An 18,542-nucleotide genomic window follows, 5' to 3' on the forward strand; every position below is an offset into this window, starting at 1 on the left:
TTATAATAATTAAGTTTAAAACTGATCAAAGATTTTATTGTTTGCTCTGTGTTCAGCCTTGTGGTAGAAACACAAAGAAAAAAGAAAATGAAATAGGAGATACTCACAGAGCTTATAGTCTGTCAAGGAAGACATCATGCACATACATAAGTATAGAAAGAATTTTGTTGGGGGCAGTTAAGTGGCTCAGTAGATTGAGAGCCAAGCCAAGAGACAGGAGGTCCTGGGTTCAAATTTGACCTCAGACACTTTCTAGCTGTGTGACCCTGGGCAAGTCACTTGATCCCCATTGCCTTTTGAGCCCTTACTGCTCTTCTGCCTTGGAACCAATACATAGTATTGATTCTAAAATGGAAAGTAAGGGTTTTAAAAATAAAAAAAAATTTTTCAAAAAATGAATGTTGTTTAGTTGTTTCTAGTCATATCTGCTCTCATGACCCCATTTGGCAAAAACACAGTTTTCCATTTCCTTCTCCAGCCCATTTGGCAGATGAGGAAATTGAGGCAAACAGGGTTAAGTGGCCTGATTACATAAGCTAGTAAGTGCCTGAGGTCAAATTTGAACACAGGTCTTCCTGACTCCCGATCTGGCACTCTGCCTACTATGCCATCTAGATGCCCACATAAAGAATGAACACACAATAAAGATCAGGAAGTTGGGGAATGAGGGCAATAGCAACAAGGAATATCAGGAAAAAATTTCATGTAGAAAACAGTATTTTACCTCATCTTGAAGGAAATGAAATGGAAATAAGGAGGAATTGCCTTTCAGGTATAAGAGACAGCCAAAGGAAGAGAGGTAGGAGAGGAATAAAGAAAAGAATATCGTTTCATGAGAAAACTAGCAATGTATAATAATTCTAGAGAGAAAGGGTGGTCAGTTGCATTGAGGAAATAATCTGCCTACATGGTCTACCTGTAGGTACAGACTCTGGACAGAGAATAGTGTGAGTTTAGGTGTAATTCAGTTCTGAGATTAAAAAGGAAAAAAGGAAGAAAAAGAAAGGGAGAAAACTAAATGGCCTCTAGAGGATTTTTCTAGCCCTAGACTTTTATAATTCCACTAACTGGACTTTTATCAGACTAACTGTTGTTCAACCATTCTATATTAGCCTCAAATGACTGCAAAATTTTCCATTTCTTCGGCACCATGACTTTTTCCAAACCTATATCTTATATACAGAAACTTTGCACCATATTTCTAGGAAATGATGTCCCAGAATGTTTAATTTTTGCTTCAAAATACAATACTTGAGAAGAAATGTAGATTTTAAAAGAGGGGGCAGGGTTTCTTATAAATCACAAAGGAGCACTAAAGGTCTCCTTCTCTAGGAGGAGACATTCTTACCATTCTTAAAGTTCCTGTTTGCATAAAACATTGACATTTTCAGGATATTGGGGATTCTGCCACCAGTATTCAGATAGCTTTGATATTACTGTGCTATCACCCTAATGGCACTCCAATGGACCATCAAAAGCAGTGCCAAATCATTTTGCATGCAGCAGTCTGTTGCAACCAAACATGAAATTGTAATATTTTATATTTATCTCTATTTAAATTTTAGCAACACTGAATAAATGTTAACATGCTCTTATGCTAATACAATCACTGGAAAGTCCTAATAACACTGTGTACTGACATAGCCCCTTGGTGAGTTATGGAGATCAAAAGGCCTCATCCAACTGTTTTGTGACTCGGTGGGTTAGTCCCCTTAAATATTCCATAAGAACAGGACACTAGACATTTTCTCACAAGAAATGTATTTCCACAAGTAGCTGCAAGGGACTTCTTTGTTGAAGCTTTGAAAGTGATGGCTCTAACAAGGGGCTCAGAATTACTGAAAAGGTTCCCAAAGAAGACCTAGAAAGACACTAATAATGTTTGGCTTGTTCACATTTTAGTTAATGCAATGGGAAAAGAAATAATTGAATGAGTCCAGGACTTCAGAAAGCTTAATGGCTTTTAAAGGCCACAAGAATAAGTCCTTTGACTTAGGAGAGGTTGAAGTCAGAAACTAGAAATCCCTTTTCTTGTCCTCATTTAATTTCTCTGTGCCTTTGTGTGTGTGTGATTTTCATTTCCCTTTGTTTCATTATAAAAAGTGATGAACCTGAGGATTAAGGTGAAATTAGAATTCCCTCATTTATTATAAGGTGAGATTAGAATTTCCTCTTTTATCACTAGCTATAAACTAGTTTACCCTATAAACTGAGGAAGAGGGAGTTACAAACGGTAAGGAGTAAATAACTACCATCGTGAAGTGACTAGCCTCAGTTACCTCTGAGAAAACTATTCACATGTTTCAGAAGCCAAGTGCTCAGCCTTCAGTCTAGGGATCAACATTTGAAAAGGCTATTATGGGGTAAAACAAATGAAAAAGGCAGCTTCCCATGGCACTTCCAATTCCTCCTCAGGATGTTGCCCAATCTTGTTGCCCTTTCACTAAGAATTATCAGACTCTTAGTAAGTTTTAAACAGAACCAAATTCTGACTAATCAGTTTAAAGAAGAGAAATAAACACAAAAGAAGATTTTTTCCTATAAAATTCTCAATAGGTAGATATCTGGAGCAATTTCTCACCCAAATGTTATTGTTGTGGCCAGAAGGGTGTCTTTATGCAAAGGACTGAAAGAAATTTATTCCTGGCAGGTTTCATAGGCAGGAAGAATCATGGTCCTGAATTGTGATATAAAGATAACCTGATCTTCCTCATGAGAGGAACACTGGGATAGTCCCACAATTCTCAACAACTCTTTCTAAGAAACTTACCTAGAAAATAACTATCCCTCCTATACCATGGCTTTCTGGCTCTCTGATAAGAAACAAATCAGAGTTTATGTCCTTTTATTTTTTTAAACCCTTATCTTCCATCTTAAAATCAATACTGTCCATTTGTTCCAAGGTAGAAGAGAGTGATAAGGATCAGGCAATGGGGGTTAAGTGACTTCCAGGATCATACAGCTAGGAAGTATATGAGTAGATTTGAATCCAGGACCTCCTATCTATGAACCTGCTCTCAATCCACTGAGCCACCATTAGCTACTCCTGTCCTTTAGGAAACTGATTCCTCAGATTCCCTGGTCAGATACTGATTACCTGTCAATAGCACATTTCTAAGAATTTATGCCCTCTGTCCAAATGCTGCCATTCTAAATGTTTTATTCACTTTATGCCCTAGAAATGTGGTACAAAGCATCTAACTATATATTTATATGCATAAATATATATACATATATATAGATATAGATATATAATATGGGCTAGGAAAAACAGTCATGATGCAGAAGAGATGTTGAAAAATTCACAGTCACTTGAGGCTAATACAATAGTTAAAGAGCAATTATTCTGAAAAAAGATCTGGAGACTAAAGAGAATTGGCACCTGAATGTGCATAAGCCAGGTGACATAGCAGGCCAACAAGCCATTGCAATATTGGGCTCCATAAAGAGAGGAATAAATTCCTCTGTGCTATGCCCCTGTCACAATACATGGAACCCTGGGGGCAGTTCTGAAAGAACAAGAATGACAATGATGAGCTGCCCAGTGTCCAGGAAGGGAACTAAAGGGGGGAAGGTCTTGAGTACAAGTTCTATGAGGATTGGGCATGGAAAAGAGAAGTTGGGAGTGGGGGTGGGAAAAGGTATGATAGTTTTTGTCTTCATGAATCTGAAGAGCTGTTATATGAAGGATTACATTGTTGCTTGGCCTTAGAGGGCATAAGCAAGTCTAAAGTATGAATTTGGGCCTGATATCAGGGAAAACTTCACTTTACCTACTATGTACCAGGTACATGCCAAAGGCTGAAGATACAAGTACCAAGAATGGAGAAAAAAAAAACCCTACTTGGCAGAAGTTCACATTTTAATTAAGATAACAAATATATAAAAGGGAGGGAGAAAGTATTTATTGTCTATTCCATGTCATACTTTACAAATATTATCTCATTGGATCCTCACAGAAACCCCTGGGAGATAAGTACCCTCATTTTATGGATAAGGAAACTAAGGCAGACAAAGGTGACTTGCTCAAGATCACACAGCCAGTTAAGTACCTGAGGCTGAATTGGAACTCAGGTCTTCCTGATTCAAGGCCTAATGGACTATCCACTGTGCTGCTTCTAGGAACTATAAATACAAGGTAGTTCAGGAGACAGAACACTGATACTTTCTGTAGAAGATGATGCTTGAACTGCCTTTTTCTCCTTCTGAACCATACCTTAAAGGAAGAGAGGGACTCTATATTCTGTGCAATAAAAGGGAGGAACAAGTTCTTCATTACCTCTCCCAGGGGAATACCCAGAACTGAAGTTGGAAATGACGCTACTAAGGACTAGAGGACTTATTATAGACCTCTCCCCAGGTGGACAGAAATGTCAAAAATGTTATTTTGATACTGACCATCTAAATGGCAGTCCCTACCCTGGAGCTTACCTGGAGAAGGCAGCACCTAACACAAAGGCAGAATATTCCTTCACCAAGTCCTCAGTACTGTTGAGCCCATTGATCACCACCTGAAGACCCCCAAAGGAGAGCAGGTCCCGGGCATTATCCATCTGCAAATGAAGACAGTGTTTCTATAAGGGAATCTCAACTATTCAAATTAAGAACAATTTTCTCACATCCATTTTTTTTCTATATGGCCAAAAATAAAAGTTAAAAATAGGTCACACATAAATTTAAAAAATACCAAGAATGATGGTGACCTTTGGACTAATTAGAAAAGTGCATTCATCTAACATCAAATATGTATCACTCTGGACCTAATGACAAATACATTCTGAGTAATTTCAGCAGTATGATTATGGTTCAAATTTTATTTCTCATATGAATGAACTCCTCATATGTATGCTATTAACACAGAAAGTATACATTACAGGGTGGGGTGGAAATGTCATCATGCTTCTTGCTTCTGCCTGGCTTTTCTGAGGCATTAGAGACTAACATCAATATAAAAGATAGCACTGACTCTCAATCAATGACTCAGGCTGAGCAAGAATCCTACTGGAGGGACAAAATCAAAGAGCTAGGCAGAAGCTAGTAAAGAACAAAATGTCCACACCCTTTGAGATTCATTTACTGGGTTTATACCCCAAGGAACCATTGATAAGAAAGTCCCTATATACAACAGAATATTTATAGCAGCAATTTCTGTGATAGCAAAGAACTGAAAGCAAAACACATGTCCATCAAATAGGAAATGGCTAAACAGATTGTGGTACATAAATATAAATGGAATACTACTGTGCTGTGGGAAATCACATATGTGATGAATACAGAAAAGCATAGAAAGATCTATATTAACTGAGGTAGAGTGAAGTAAAGCAGAATGATGATCCTCAGATGGTAAGAGATCAGAGAGTGACTAAGATGAACTGCCTTTATTAAGGACAGTAGCAATGGGGGTTGCAGGATGTCAATCAAACAGGTGGCTTGGCAGAAATATTAGCAATCAATTACAAGATAAAGAAATGGATACCAAGACAATGGTATAGCCAGTGCCTAGACCAGAAGCTCATTTGAAAGTCCTTCTTCCTCCAGAGCACTGGCACCATCTCATTCAGATATTGAGTGTGTCTTTGACACATATATTGAGTGTGACTTTGTCTTTGACAAAGAAGCTATAGAAATTGCATGCCAGTCTTCCAGGCAGAAGACAATACTAGAGGTTTGAGTTCCACAAAATTTGAGCCCAACCCAATTTTAGGATTCAGAAATTAATCATGGAATATTAAAAATATATCCTTAAGTCTAGTCCATGTATTTTTTTAATGCCTTCATGATTCATTATAACCAAAACCCTACAGGAAGGAAGCATAGCAAAAAAAAATAATACATGCAGTAACTACAACATTATAAAGGGAAGAAACAATTACACTCCAAAAAATTAAAAGTAAATATTAAAAAAACAGATCAAACAGTACTTGAACAAACTTATATGGAAGATCACTTACAACTCACCCTTTCATGGAGCTGGGAGGTCCACAGGTATTAAACACTGTACATGTTTGAAGCTTTTTTCAATATATCAATTATTTATGCTGATTTTTTCCCCCTCTCTAAAAAACTCTATATTATATAGGATGGCTCTCTGAGACAGGAAGGGTTAGAAGTCCTTCTGATAACACTAATAGCTTAATTATTCTTTAAGTGAATGTGACAAAATTATAAAGATCAAATACAATTCAAATGAATAGATGTGGGACGAAACTCTCCCCACCAACCCACCTCTTCATGGAGTTAAGTTCATGTTTCCAACATATTGAGAAGTGCTAGGGTTTTTTCTCTTCTTTCTCTTCTTTTGTGAAGGGGGTTTGGGAGAAGGGCAAGGCTTTAAAAAAATAATATTTGCTATAAGGGGTAGCTCTTTGAGAACTCAAGAAGAATGGCATGGATAATTATGATGATTTGAAAAACAAAATACCAATAAAAATTTTATTTAAAAAAAGACTAAGAGTACAGACATTTTGTCTCCAAGAGAGAAGTGCACACAATAACATGAGGATCACTGGCTATATTGGTGTTTATGAAAAGCACTCAAAAATGAAATTCCAATGAAACAACCACAAATTACTTCACTGAGGAAGAAAAGGCATGAAGAAATCAATATCTGAGTGAACAAGGATAACTAAATGGCCAATTAAGATTTTTTTTAAATCTCAGAAGGAAAAAAGTTGAATAAGAAGATAAAAGGGGCAGCTAGGTGGTGCAGTGGACAGAGTGCCAAAACTTGGAGTCAGGAAAATTCCTCTTGAGTTCAAATATGGCCTCAGCCACTAACTAGCTATGTGACCCTGGGCAAATCACTTAACCCTGCTTGCTTCAGTTTTCTCATCTGTAAAATAAGCATGAGAAGGAAATGGCAAAACATTCTAGTATCTTTACCAAGAAAACCCCAAATGGGGTCACAAAGACACAGATATAACTGAAAATGACTGAAAATAAAGAAAATTAAAACAGAGGATTGCTACTGTCAAAGGGGAATTCAAGAGAACCCCAAATTTAGTTAGCTTGAAAGCTGGAGACCTCAAGTCTGTCCTTGTTACCATGAGAATCCACCTTGAAGGGAATTTCAGACTAGCAGTTTCAGACCAATAAAGGATCCTAAGGGATAATCCCAGTTAGGTGAGGCTAAGTAAATGCCAAGTACCCTCTTTGTCTTAGTAGTCTTTTCCCCATTGTATCAGGCCCTGTTCCTAGAAGACTAACCCTGGGGAGGGACCATCCTTTTGGTGTCCATTGTAAATAGTCCATTCCCTTAAACCCTAGCCTCTGATTATGGTTCCTTTCCCAAGCCTGATGTTGTCCTACCAATGTAGTTTGGACACTCCCATTTCCTTGTAGCCATGGTAATGTCAATCAATCATATTTCCCTCTCCCTGGGTTACTCAGAATGTATATAAGTCCCCCAAGTTCTTTTGTCATTTGGAGCTGTCACTTAGCACAGTGTCACTCTCAGGGATATTGTCCTTAGAGTCCCTGGGCGTAGACCCTGTTTTGGTGTCAGGCTCTGAGTAAAGGGCCAAATATTGGACTTATCCCTTTCCTGATTAAAGACCTGATTTTTCTGACTACTTTAGTAGTTCTGTGCTATTGCCAATTTAACACTACACACCTAAAAGAACAAGTCAAATAATGGCCAAAATTTTAGCTCAATGTGAATAGAGCAATAGTAATAGATAATGAAGGATAAAAACAAACTACCACTTTATTTGGTTTGTACTGTTCCCTGCCAAGAAGAAAGATCATCCAGAGGCAAGCAGAACGAAAAGGATTAACAGAGAGTTGAAGTTCAAGAAAACTGAGAAAGTGATAAAGATTCAACCTAGTTGGCTTCATTGAGTTCATAACACCATACCTGGATAAAGCTTAGTGTAGAAAAAAATGAATGAATCGGCAGAGGTGACAGTTGAGCTAATGATTTCACCAAAAACAAGTCATGCAAGATTAATTTTATACCATTTTTTGGAAAGGCTACTAAGGAGTAACTATGTACCATGCCTGGAGTTGGGAGGACCTGGGTCCAAATTTGTCCTCAGATCTTGGGCCTAACCCCAACTGCCTAGCCCTTGTCATTCTTCTGTCTTAGAAATGATGCTAGGTATCATAAGGTAAAAAGTTTTGGAAATAAAAGGTGGGGGACAAGGTAGGGGGGCACTAAAATAAAGGAGCATAGAGTTCAGAAAGGTAGATTCACTATTATTTGCATTAACCAGAATTAAGTTATTAATGGATCAATGTCATTTTGGTGAGAGTTTTCTAATGGTGCATCCCAAGATTTGTCCTTGGTCTTGAGTTAGTAAACATTTTTATTAATGACTAAAGAGTGGTAGTGGAAGATTATGGAAAATATTCTGGACTTATAGGCAGGAGAAGCATTTACTAGTTGTTTAACGAGGGGGAAAAAAGCAAGTTTTTCTGACCAAAGGATATGAACAGACAATTTCCAAAGGAAGACATACAAATGCTCAATAGCTATGTGGAAAAAAAAAAGACCCTCCAATTACTAATAATTGGAGAAATACAAACTAAAACAACTCTGAAATTCTACTTCACACCCATCAGATTGGCAAAAATGACAATAAATGAATATAACAAATGTTAGAAGAGCCATAAGAAAACAGTCACATTAATATACTCGTTGGTAGAGCTGTGAACTGGTACATTTATTCTGTTTAGAATATGTCCAATTTAGAATTATGTCCAAAAAGTTACTAAACTGTATAGCCTGAGTCCCATTAATATCACTAGTAGATCTATACCTAAGAGAAATCAAAGAAAAGGAGAAAAAAAGGGCCAATGTGTATAAAAATATTTGTGGCAGCATTTTTTTTAAAATACTATGGGGCTGTCCCTTAAAAGCAGAATTTGCTGGATAAATTATAGTTTATGACTGTAATGGACTATTATTGTGATATAAAAAAAGGCAAAAGGGAAATCAGAGAAACCAGGGAAGGTAAGTCCCAGAAATGATGCAGGGTGAAGTGATAAGAACCTAAAGGATAATTTATACATCAACACAATACTGTAAAAATAAACAACTTTGAAAGATTTAATAACTAATCAACCTTGATTCCAGAGGGCAGATAAGGGTTTATAATACTCACCTCCTGATATATGTGATAGATACAGAATGAGACACATTTTTAGACATGAAGTATGTAGTCATTTGTTTTGTTAAATATATATATTTATTATAAAAGTTCTGGTTTTTTATCCACTTGAAGAGGGGCAGGAGAAAAAATAAATTAATGCAGAAAGATTTTAGAATGTTGATGCAATGAACAAGCAGAATTCTAGAACATGCAATCCAACTCCTGACAGGAGGTAATAGATGGCAAAATAAGGGAATTCATTATTATTGATCATGAATATGGGTTTGGGTTTTATGTTTGTTTATTTTTCAATGCAGAAAGGGAAGCAGGAGAGAGATGTTTGTTAATTGAAAAAAGAAATAAACTGCTTTTTTTTTAAAAAACCATGTATTAAAAAAAAAACATGTATTCAGTCCATAATAAATCAATTAACATAAATTTCCTCAAGTACAAAATGTGGCTACCAATACTTGTTTTAATAGCCCTCATAGGGTTATGAGAAAAATGCTTCAATTGTTATATCCAAGTAGATTATTATTATGAAGGCATGGATAGAATAATTACCAAATTTACAGTTGACATAAAGTTGAAGGGGAGAATTAAAACAATGAAATAACAAATAGAAATCTGAAAAATTTTAGATAGCACAATGTGCCAAATCTAATAACTTTTAAAAACCCTTAATGGCTGTCTGAGAATTAGTACTCAGTATCAGTTCCAAAGCAGAAGAGTGATAAGGACTAGACAATTGGGGTTAAGTGACTTGCCCAGGATCACACTGCTAGGAAGTATCTGGAGTCAAATTTGAACTCAGAACCTCCTGTCTCTAGGCCTGTCTCTCTAATCACTGAGTCATATAGCTGTTCCCCAAATTTAATAATGAGAATAAATGATAACAATAGAATAATAAAAATAATCTAATAAATAAGAATGAGTATAAATCCCTACACTTGGTTTCAAAAGAAAATCAAATATACAAGTTTTATATCTGTAGTTTTTACATGAAGAAGATTTTGAAATTTTAGCAGATGAAATTCAGTATGAATCAATTGCAACCAAAAAATTGAACAAGAAGTACACAGAATGAGGGTTAGTTGTCTTGTGCTGCACAGCCCTGTTTAGACAATTTAGGAGTATCATGCTCAGACTGGGATCTGCAAGGCACCCAGGAATGACAACGTCAAACTGAAGCAAAGAAAAGTGAGCAGAATGAAATGGGGAGAACCCAATAACTGTTCAAGTATTTGAAAGGCATGAGATATTCTTCTGCTTAGTCTTATGGGGATAGAACCAGAAACAATATGTATAAGTTGCAGAGGTCAATTTAAGTTTGACGATACAAAAAATCTCCCCAAAATTAGAGGTACCCAAAAGAAACATGGACACTAGAAGGGAGAAATTCTCCTTCTCTGAAGATCTTCAAGCCCCACAGAGTCTGGAACTTGTAAAGGACATCTAACACCTAAGATTTTGTGGCTGTCTTTCAATGTAGAAGAACTGGAAGCTGACTCCAATCTGTACAAAGGTTACTTCAAAGTCTGTTACTTGGCATAACCACAGCCAGGCTAAAATTCTTCAACAAAGATTAAACTTCATTCTGCTCTCTAAGTTGCTTCAAAGCACTGGGGTCAATTAACATTCCAAGATGAGATAATGGATCTTTATTAGAAAGGCCATTTGTTTCCCCAAAGACAAAAGATTCCCCTTTAATGACAGCAAATGGAGCAGAGAATTAACCATTATCTACATAAATACAGTGATTGGAAACCCATAGGGCAGAGACCTACTTTGACAAGACACTAGAGCCCCTTGACTTTTCTCCTTTCTACTCCAAACACATCTATTAACACACTTTCGTAACTGCTAGTATTCCCTACCTTACTCATAAATATGTAAGATTTCTAACAATTTAAACTAAATTATTAAGGAATCATTATATTTGTGCTAAATCTATATATTGGGGGGTACTTGGAGTGGCTTAAGCCTCTGATCTTTTATTTCCTGTAAGTTCCATTAAATCTAAATGGTACAATCATTTGGGAAAGCAGTTTGGAATTATGTAAATAAAGTGACTAAAATATTAATTTCCTTTTGAATCAAAGATTCCATTACTGGGTTTAAACCCAAAAGAAGCCATTGGTAAAGAAGAAAGTTCCCATACAATCCAAAACATTTATGGCAGCACTATTTGTGATAGCTAAGAATCAGAAACAAAGTTGATGCCCAGCAGGTGAAGAATAGTTAAACAAATTGTGTACATGAATATAATGGAGTATTATTGCACTATAAGAAATGAAGTGTGTGAGGAATACAGAGAAGCAAGGAAAGAGCTATATGAATGGATGCAGAATGAAGTAAGAAAAGCTAAGAAAACAATACACACTGTGACTACAACAAAGTAAATGGAAAGAATGACTCATGAAAAAAATAAATCAAAAATGAATCTAACAAAATTATAAAGACAAGCAGGAAATCAAATGAAGAGATGGGAGAAGTCACCTCAACCTATCCTGTTGTGGAGGTGAGAGGCCCACAGATATTTCCTACTGAACATGTTTTTAGACTTTTTCAATATATGACCAGTTGTGCTGATTATTTACCTCTCTATAAAATACTATGTGTGTATGGAATGACTCTCTGGGAAGGAGAGAGGACAACTAGAGTGATGTAAGAAACAGAAAACATCAATAAAAACTTTTTTGAAGAAGGTACCTGAGGCCATCCATGGCTCACTTCTCACTCTATTCTGCTCCTAACTCACCAATCTTTCTATCTTGTGACCACTTCCTTCCTTATTCCCTCCCTCCGGGCTGTTCACTTTCCTTTTGAGTCATAAATTAGTAAGTTCCTTGAGAGGAAAGACTTTCTTTTTGCCTTATTTGTATTCACCATGCCTAACATGATGCTTAGTATAAAAAAGGTGCTTAATAAATAAATGCTTGTTGAATCGACTTGTGAAAAAACCTGATTTGCAAAGTGCTTCACTTACTATATCTCATTTGATCCTCACACCAACCCCATGAAGTAGGTGCTCTTATTAATCCCATTAGAATGAACTAGGAACCAAATTCCGGGTTCTCTTTCATAGTTGACTTTTTTTTAATGTCTTTAGTCAAACAATAAAACAGAAGCCATGGAGGGAGTTGGTCTATCCCTAAGGAATCAACTTAATAAAATTCTCAATTCATATGGAATCATCATTTTCATTAGCCTAAGCTGCTCTTTTTAACTGGGTTTCATTGTAGATGCTTTTACTTTCTGGGTCACCATGTCTACTTTTGGTTAAGAAAACTCTACAGTGTGGATGGCAATGTCCTAGAATAGAAGCCCAGGGCTCTAATACTCTCCACTACCCAGAACAGATAAGAAAATGGGCTTGTCCAAGGTCAGAAAGAGTAAAGTGGCAGATGTGAACACAGACCTCCTAATTCCAAATCCAGTAATCTTTCCAATTAGACTTCCTTCAGCATCATGCAGTATAACTTCTAGTCCTTTTAATAATCCTGGTCATTCTTCTCTGGACATGATGTGACTCATTAGGGTCCTTCAGGAACAAACACAGTATTCTGGATATGATCTAATCAGGGCAGCATATAATGCAAAATACATTTAGTCTAAAATCTCCACTTCTAGACAATAATAAGACTTAGTTTCTACATTCCAGGACTGCTAAAAAAATTATTTTTTTAATGAAATTAATTAATCTTTTCAAGGTGAACAATGAGATTCAAATCCAAAGATCATTTTTCAATCTTCATCCTGTGCCAGCTACCTCTTAATCTCTCCACACTACCTGAAAATCACTTTTCTTTTGGTGACTGACAATGGATTATCTATTCTGTTTCTCTTCCTTTTGGTCAGTCTCTTTCGCTGGCTCCTCTTCCTTCTCTAGACCATAAATGCAGATACTGTCAAAAATTTTTTTCCTCAGCTCTTTCCTCTCATGATTTTCTCTTTCAGCAAGCTAATATTGCCTAAGACTTCAAATCCATGGGACTCACCAGCTATCTTCCTATCTCCAATCATAGACTGCCAACTGTCCTGTGGTCTCCACTCTGATCATAGATTAAAGGTCCTCTGGTTCCCAGTGGAATCTTGAAGGATTTGGAAAGAATCTCTATGTCTGATTATAAGGAGTTCCCTGAATCTGATTCTACTGGGTCTGCCATTGACCTTTAAACTCTCTCTACCCCATCCCACACAAAGCAGAAGCCTAAAATAGATAACAAAATGGGGGAGGGAGGAGCAGGGAACGGCAGTTTTGATGAAACCCCTGTTAATCTATTCTCTTTCTAGACCTCCTAGGCCTAGATTAAACTCCATGAGCTCATTAGCCCCACTCTTCCTCTCTCATTGTTCCCCCCCCCCAATCTTCTATACATAAAAGAAGGCTTAAGTTCACAGAGTTGTGTCCTAGGGAATATGGGTATTATTTGGGGTTAGAAAATATTTGTAAAATATTTTATGGTTTGCAAAAGTGTCTTACCTGCATGATCTCATCTGATCCTTATAATCTCCCCCAAATACATTTAAATTTTTGGCAGCCTGTTTTTTGAGCAGCTGCTACCTTTATTTTAAACTAACAACAAACTTCCATGAGTTGATCTATCTCAGAAAGGGTCACTAAATTTACTAAAGACTAAAATAAATTCAAGATTGTCAAAACTGCTCATTTTGGCATACAGCTCATTTTTATCTTTATGAAGATTAAAATTCTTGAGAGATTTTATATTAGTTTATAATTACTTATTAAATAGTGAAAGTGAGCTGGGGAGAAAAAAGGCACATAATCACATGGCCAGTTTCCTAGCTAACCTGTGCTCTCCACTCACCACATATCCTATTCACTCCCATTGCTTCCTAGCTGAGAGAGCACAAACTTCCTTCCTCTATAACTTACGACCCCTGTGACATCACTTCTTCTGGGTGTCCCTGATTGGACAGACTTGACCTCAGTCCAGGTCAGAGGCCAATCTTTCAGGTGCCAGGAGACATGTGAGACAAGAGGCATGGGTCTTCTTATATGACAGGCAGCCAAAGGAGTCTCCTTATACAGAAAAGTCTTAGGCCTTATTCCCAACCCAATCAAAGGGTGAGGGTGATACCAAAATGGATTTTCAAAACTTTCCTTTTAGATTTATGTTAAATTTACACAGCCTCCAACCAACCCTAGGGGTGTGGGGGGAGAGTGAGACTGGGATTATTTTGCCCATTTTAAATATGTAGAAACACTCCTGAAGGCAGATCTAAATTCCATTCTGCTTGCTTCTACTATACTTTTATTAAAAATCAGCAAAAAGAATGAAAGGTAGAGATATATGTGACAGGTAAAAACAGAATCACAGTCAGAGGAAAGGATGATAATTTCATTGTTCAAAAGATAAAGGAAGTAACTACGTTCTTGCTGTCCTGGATCTGAGCCTGGCCAAGGAAGAACTGAATGCCAAAGCAGAAGCCATGGTAACCAGGGAGATTAAAAAGTGGTCACTCACTTCATCTTAAAGTTAATGATTGGAAAGAAGAAGCAATTTAGTCAGTCTGACATGTATTTTCATTTTGGAGGGAGAGATTTAAAAGGTATCAAAGCCATGATTTTTCTAGAGAAGTCGTCAGTGGAAGAAGTATATATAGGTAACATGAATGAAAAACTAAAGATAGAAACAGAAACAATTTTAGAGAGGGTGTGGAGGCCTCAGGAATACAAGTAGACCAAGTGGATATAAAGAAGACTCAATGACCAACTTAAAATTACAAATATGTATGACCCTTGTAAGGATGATATTAGAAAATAAGTATTGTCTTATTAGTCTAGAGATAAGAAGTAAAGAGGCTGGTTTGAGAAAAGAATTGGAGTTTGAAGCAGAGCTTAGAGAGCATTTTGATTTCAGATGCTGACAGTTATAACTGTTTTTCTGTGTCAGTTACTCTCTCTGGCAGTTGGGAGTTGGTCTCTGGTAGTTGGCAGAGACATTCACTTAGGGACTCTCTCTCAGGATTGGAGGAGGTAACTCCTCCTCCTCCTTCTCTTCCTCCCTTTCTCCCTCTCTCCCTCCTGCTCTCCCTCCCTCTCCCTCTTTCTCCTCTCCCTCTCCCTTTCTCTCTCCCTCTCTCTCTCTCTCTGAGATCTGAAGGAGCTCAGTGTTCTCCTTTCCCAACTCAGGAAACACTAGTGACTATCTATTGCGGTTTTTATTGATTGATTTAACTCTGAGAAGACCAAAGAAAAACCTGATCTTTGGTTGGTACTCTTAGTCTGTTAAGGCTCAGAGTCCTAACTTGATTACTGTTGAGACTCAAACAGCTAGCCTTAGCTATTTTATAAATTGAAGGTAAAGTTAAGAATTATAAGGATAATAGCAGCAGTTATTATTTAGAGAGTATAAATTTGAGTTAGTCAGATCAGGAAGGATTAGTGTAGCCTGTGAAACACAGAAAAAGTGGTTCCTTTCGGAACCAGGGAGTTTATTTGGGTGGATTTCGAATCCCTTAGAATTAGAAATACTTATTTATCCTTATATATTTCAATAAATATTTTATTTTTATAATAAGAGTCTCTTTAGTGTCCTTGAGCCTGACCCTGAAGGGAAGTTCACATTTGATCTTCACTTCATCAGTGAAGATACTTTTGATTATATCTATCAAAAGTATCTGAACAGTTTTGAACAGTTTTTCTATCTTGTTTCTATCTATTTTGTGTAGCTCACCATTATCATTTTTATTTTTACACCCTTGACCTGGGAAATACCATTACTAGGTCTATATCCCAAAGAGGTAAAATGACCAACAGAAAAGTCCCATATAGAAGAGAAATTAAAGCAATGCAAGAAGAAATGAGCCAAATGAAAAAGAAGACTCAAAAGCTCACAGAAGAAAATTATTTCTTAAAAATTAGAACCAGGCAACTAGAAGCTGATAACTTCATGAGATATCAAGAAACAATAAAACAAAATCAAAAGACTAAAAAAAAACCTGAAGAGACAATTTAAGAATTATTGAACTACCTGAAAGCCATGATTAAAAAAAAAAACAACCTGGATATCATAAAACAGGAAATTATCAAAGAAAACTTCCCTGATAATCTTGAACAAGAAAGCAAAATAAAAATTGAAAGAATCCACAGATTACCTCCAGAACAAAATCCCCCAGAAATATAATAGCTAACTTCAAGAGCACATCAGCCAAGGAGAAAATGCTTCAAGTAGCTAGGAAAAAAAAAAACAATTCAAATACCATGGAATTAGAGTAAGAATTACACAGGACTCAGTAGCCTTCATATTAAAGGATCAGAAGGCATGGAATATGATATTCTGGAAGGCAAAAGATCTAGGTTTACAATCCAGAATCATCTACCTAGCAAAACTGGGTATATTCTTTCAAGGGAAAAAATGGTCATTCAATAAAACAGTAGATTTACAAACATTCCTGATGAAAAACATCAGACCTAAACAGAAAATTTGAAGTCTAAACGCAAGACCCAAGAGAAGCCTAAAAAAGGTAAATAAGAAAGAGAAATTTTAAGGGACTCAATAAGGTCAAACTGAATGCTACATGGAAATCCTACATGGAAAGAGGACATTTTTCATTTTTTAAAAATTTTATCAGTAATAGAGCTAGGAATATACATAGATAGAGAGTGTGGAAGTAAGCTGATTAAGATATGATATTCAAAAAAATATCAAGGGGTAAAAAAAGAGGATTGCACTGAGAGAAAAGGAAAGGGAGAGATAGCATGAGATCAATTATGTCATATAAAGAGGAGTGGAAAATTATTATAGTGGAGGGGAGGATGAGGATGGTGATGAGATGCTTAAATTTTAATCTCATCATAACTGGTTCAGAGAGCGAATAACAATCAAACTCACTGGGGTATAAAATCCTATCTTACCCATTAGAGAATTAAGAGGAAAAAATAGATAAGGAAAGAAGGGTGGTAACAGGAGGGAAGAGGAAGTGAGGTGGTAATAAAAAGCAAAACACTGGTGAGAAGGAACAATGTGAAAGAAAAAGGAGCAGGATCAAAAGCAGAAAATAAGATGGAGGGGAATACACAGTTGGTAATCATAACTGTGAATGGGATGAACTCATTCATAAAACAACCACAATACTACTATATGTTGCTTACAAAAAGCATATTTGAGGCAGAGTGATACACAGAGTAAAGATAAGGGTCTCGAGAAGAATTTATTGTGCACCATCTAAAGAAAAAACAACAAAAAACAGAGTAGTAATCATGATCCCAGAACAAAGCTAATGCAAAAATAGATTTGACTAAAAGAGATAAGGAAGGAAAGTACATCTTGCTAAAAGGCACTATAAACAATGAAGCAATATCAGTACTAAACATATATTCCTCAAATGGCATAGTCTAAAATTTTAAAGGAGAAATTAAATGAACTTCAGGAGTAATTAGTGAGGGAACCTTAATTTCCCCTTTTAGATTATCTAGAAATCAAACCAAAAAATAAACAAGAAAGAAGTAAAGGAAGTGAATGAAATCTTAGAGATGTGAGAACTAATAGATCTCAAGAAAAAACTGAATGGGGATAGAAAGGAATATACCTTCTTTTAGTAGTACATGGCTCCAACAAAAAAATTGACTACATATTAGGTCATAAAAACTTTACAACCAAATGTAGAAAAGCAGAAATAATTGCATCCTTTTCAGATCATAAGGCAATAAAATTTATAATCAATAAATCACCATGGAAAGACAAATCAAAAACTAATTGGAAACTAAATAATCTAATGTTAAAAAAAGAGTGGGTCAAAATAAATTATAGAAACAAACAATAATTTGATTAATGAGAATGACAATGAGGAGTCAACACATCAAAATTAATGGGATAGAGCCAAAGCAGTACTTGGGGGAAGTTTATACCTCTAAATGTTTACATCAATAAAAGAGAGAAAATGCAGATCAATAAATTGGGCATGCAATTAAAAAAACTAGAAAAATAAATTTTAAATCCTCATTTAGAGACTAAATTTGAAATCCTAAAAATTAGAGGAGAAATTAATAAAATTTAAAGTAAGATAATCATTGAAACAATAAATAAGGCTAGGAGTTGGTTTTATAAAAAAATAGAGCATTGGTCAATTTGATTTCAAAAGGAAAGAAGAAAATCAAATCAGTATCAAAAATGAAAAGGTTGTACTCACCACCAATGAAGAGGAAATTAAAGGAGTCATTTAGGAGCTATTTTGCCAAATTATATGCCAATAAATCTGATAATTTAAGTGAAATGGGTGAATATTTACAAAAATATAAATTGACCAGATTAACAAAATAGGAAATAGAATCCCTAAATAATCCCTTATCAGAAAAAGAAATTGAACAAGTCATCAAGGAACTCCCTATGAAAAAATTAGGGCCAGACAGATTCACAAGTGAATTCTATCAAATATTTAAAGAACAACTAATCCCAATACATTCAAAACTACTTGGGAAAA

At 36.0% G+C, this 18,542-nt stretch overlaps 1 protein-coding gene across 12 annotated transcripts in view; it reads right to left on the reverse strand.

Moving 5' to 3' along the window:
* SIL1 (SIL1 nucleotide exchange factor) overlaps positions 1-18,542 on the reverse strand; it is a 356,026-nt gene that overhangs the window by 84,510 nt on the left and 252,974 nt on the right. For all 12 annotated transcript variants that reach the window (XM_007473687.2, XM_056811367.1, XM_056811363.1 and 9 more), the window contains one exon: positions 4,432-4,553. In XM_007473687.2, the coding sequence (XP_007473749.1) occupies positions 4,432-4,553 (122 nt within the window). The remainder of the gene's footprint in view (positions 1-4,431; positions 4,554-18,542) is intronic.

The sequence above is a fragment of the Monodelphis domestica genome, chromosome 1 (genome assembly GCF_027887165.1).
Source record: "Monodelphis domestica isolate mMonDom1 chromosome 1, mMonDom1.pri, whole genome shotgun sequence".
Taxonomy (NCBI): Eukaryota; Metazoa; Chordata; class Mammalia; order Didelphimorphia; family Didelphidae; genus Monodelphis; species Monodelphis domestica.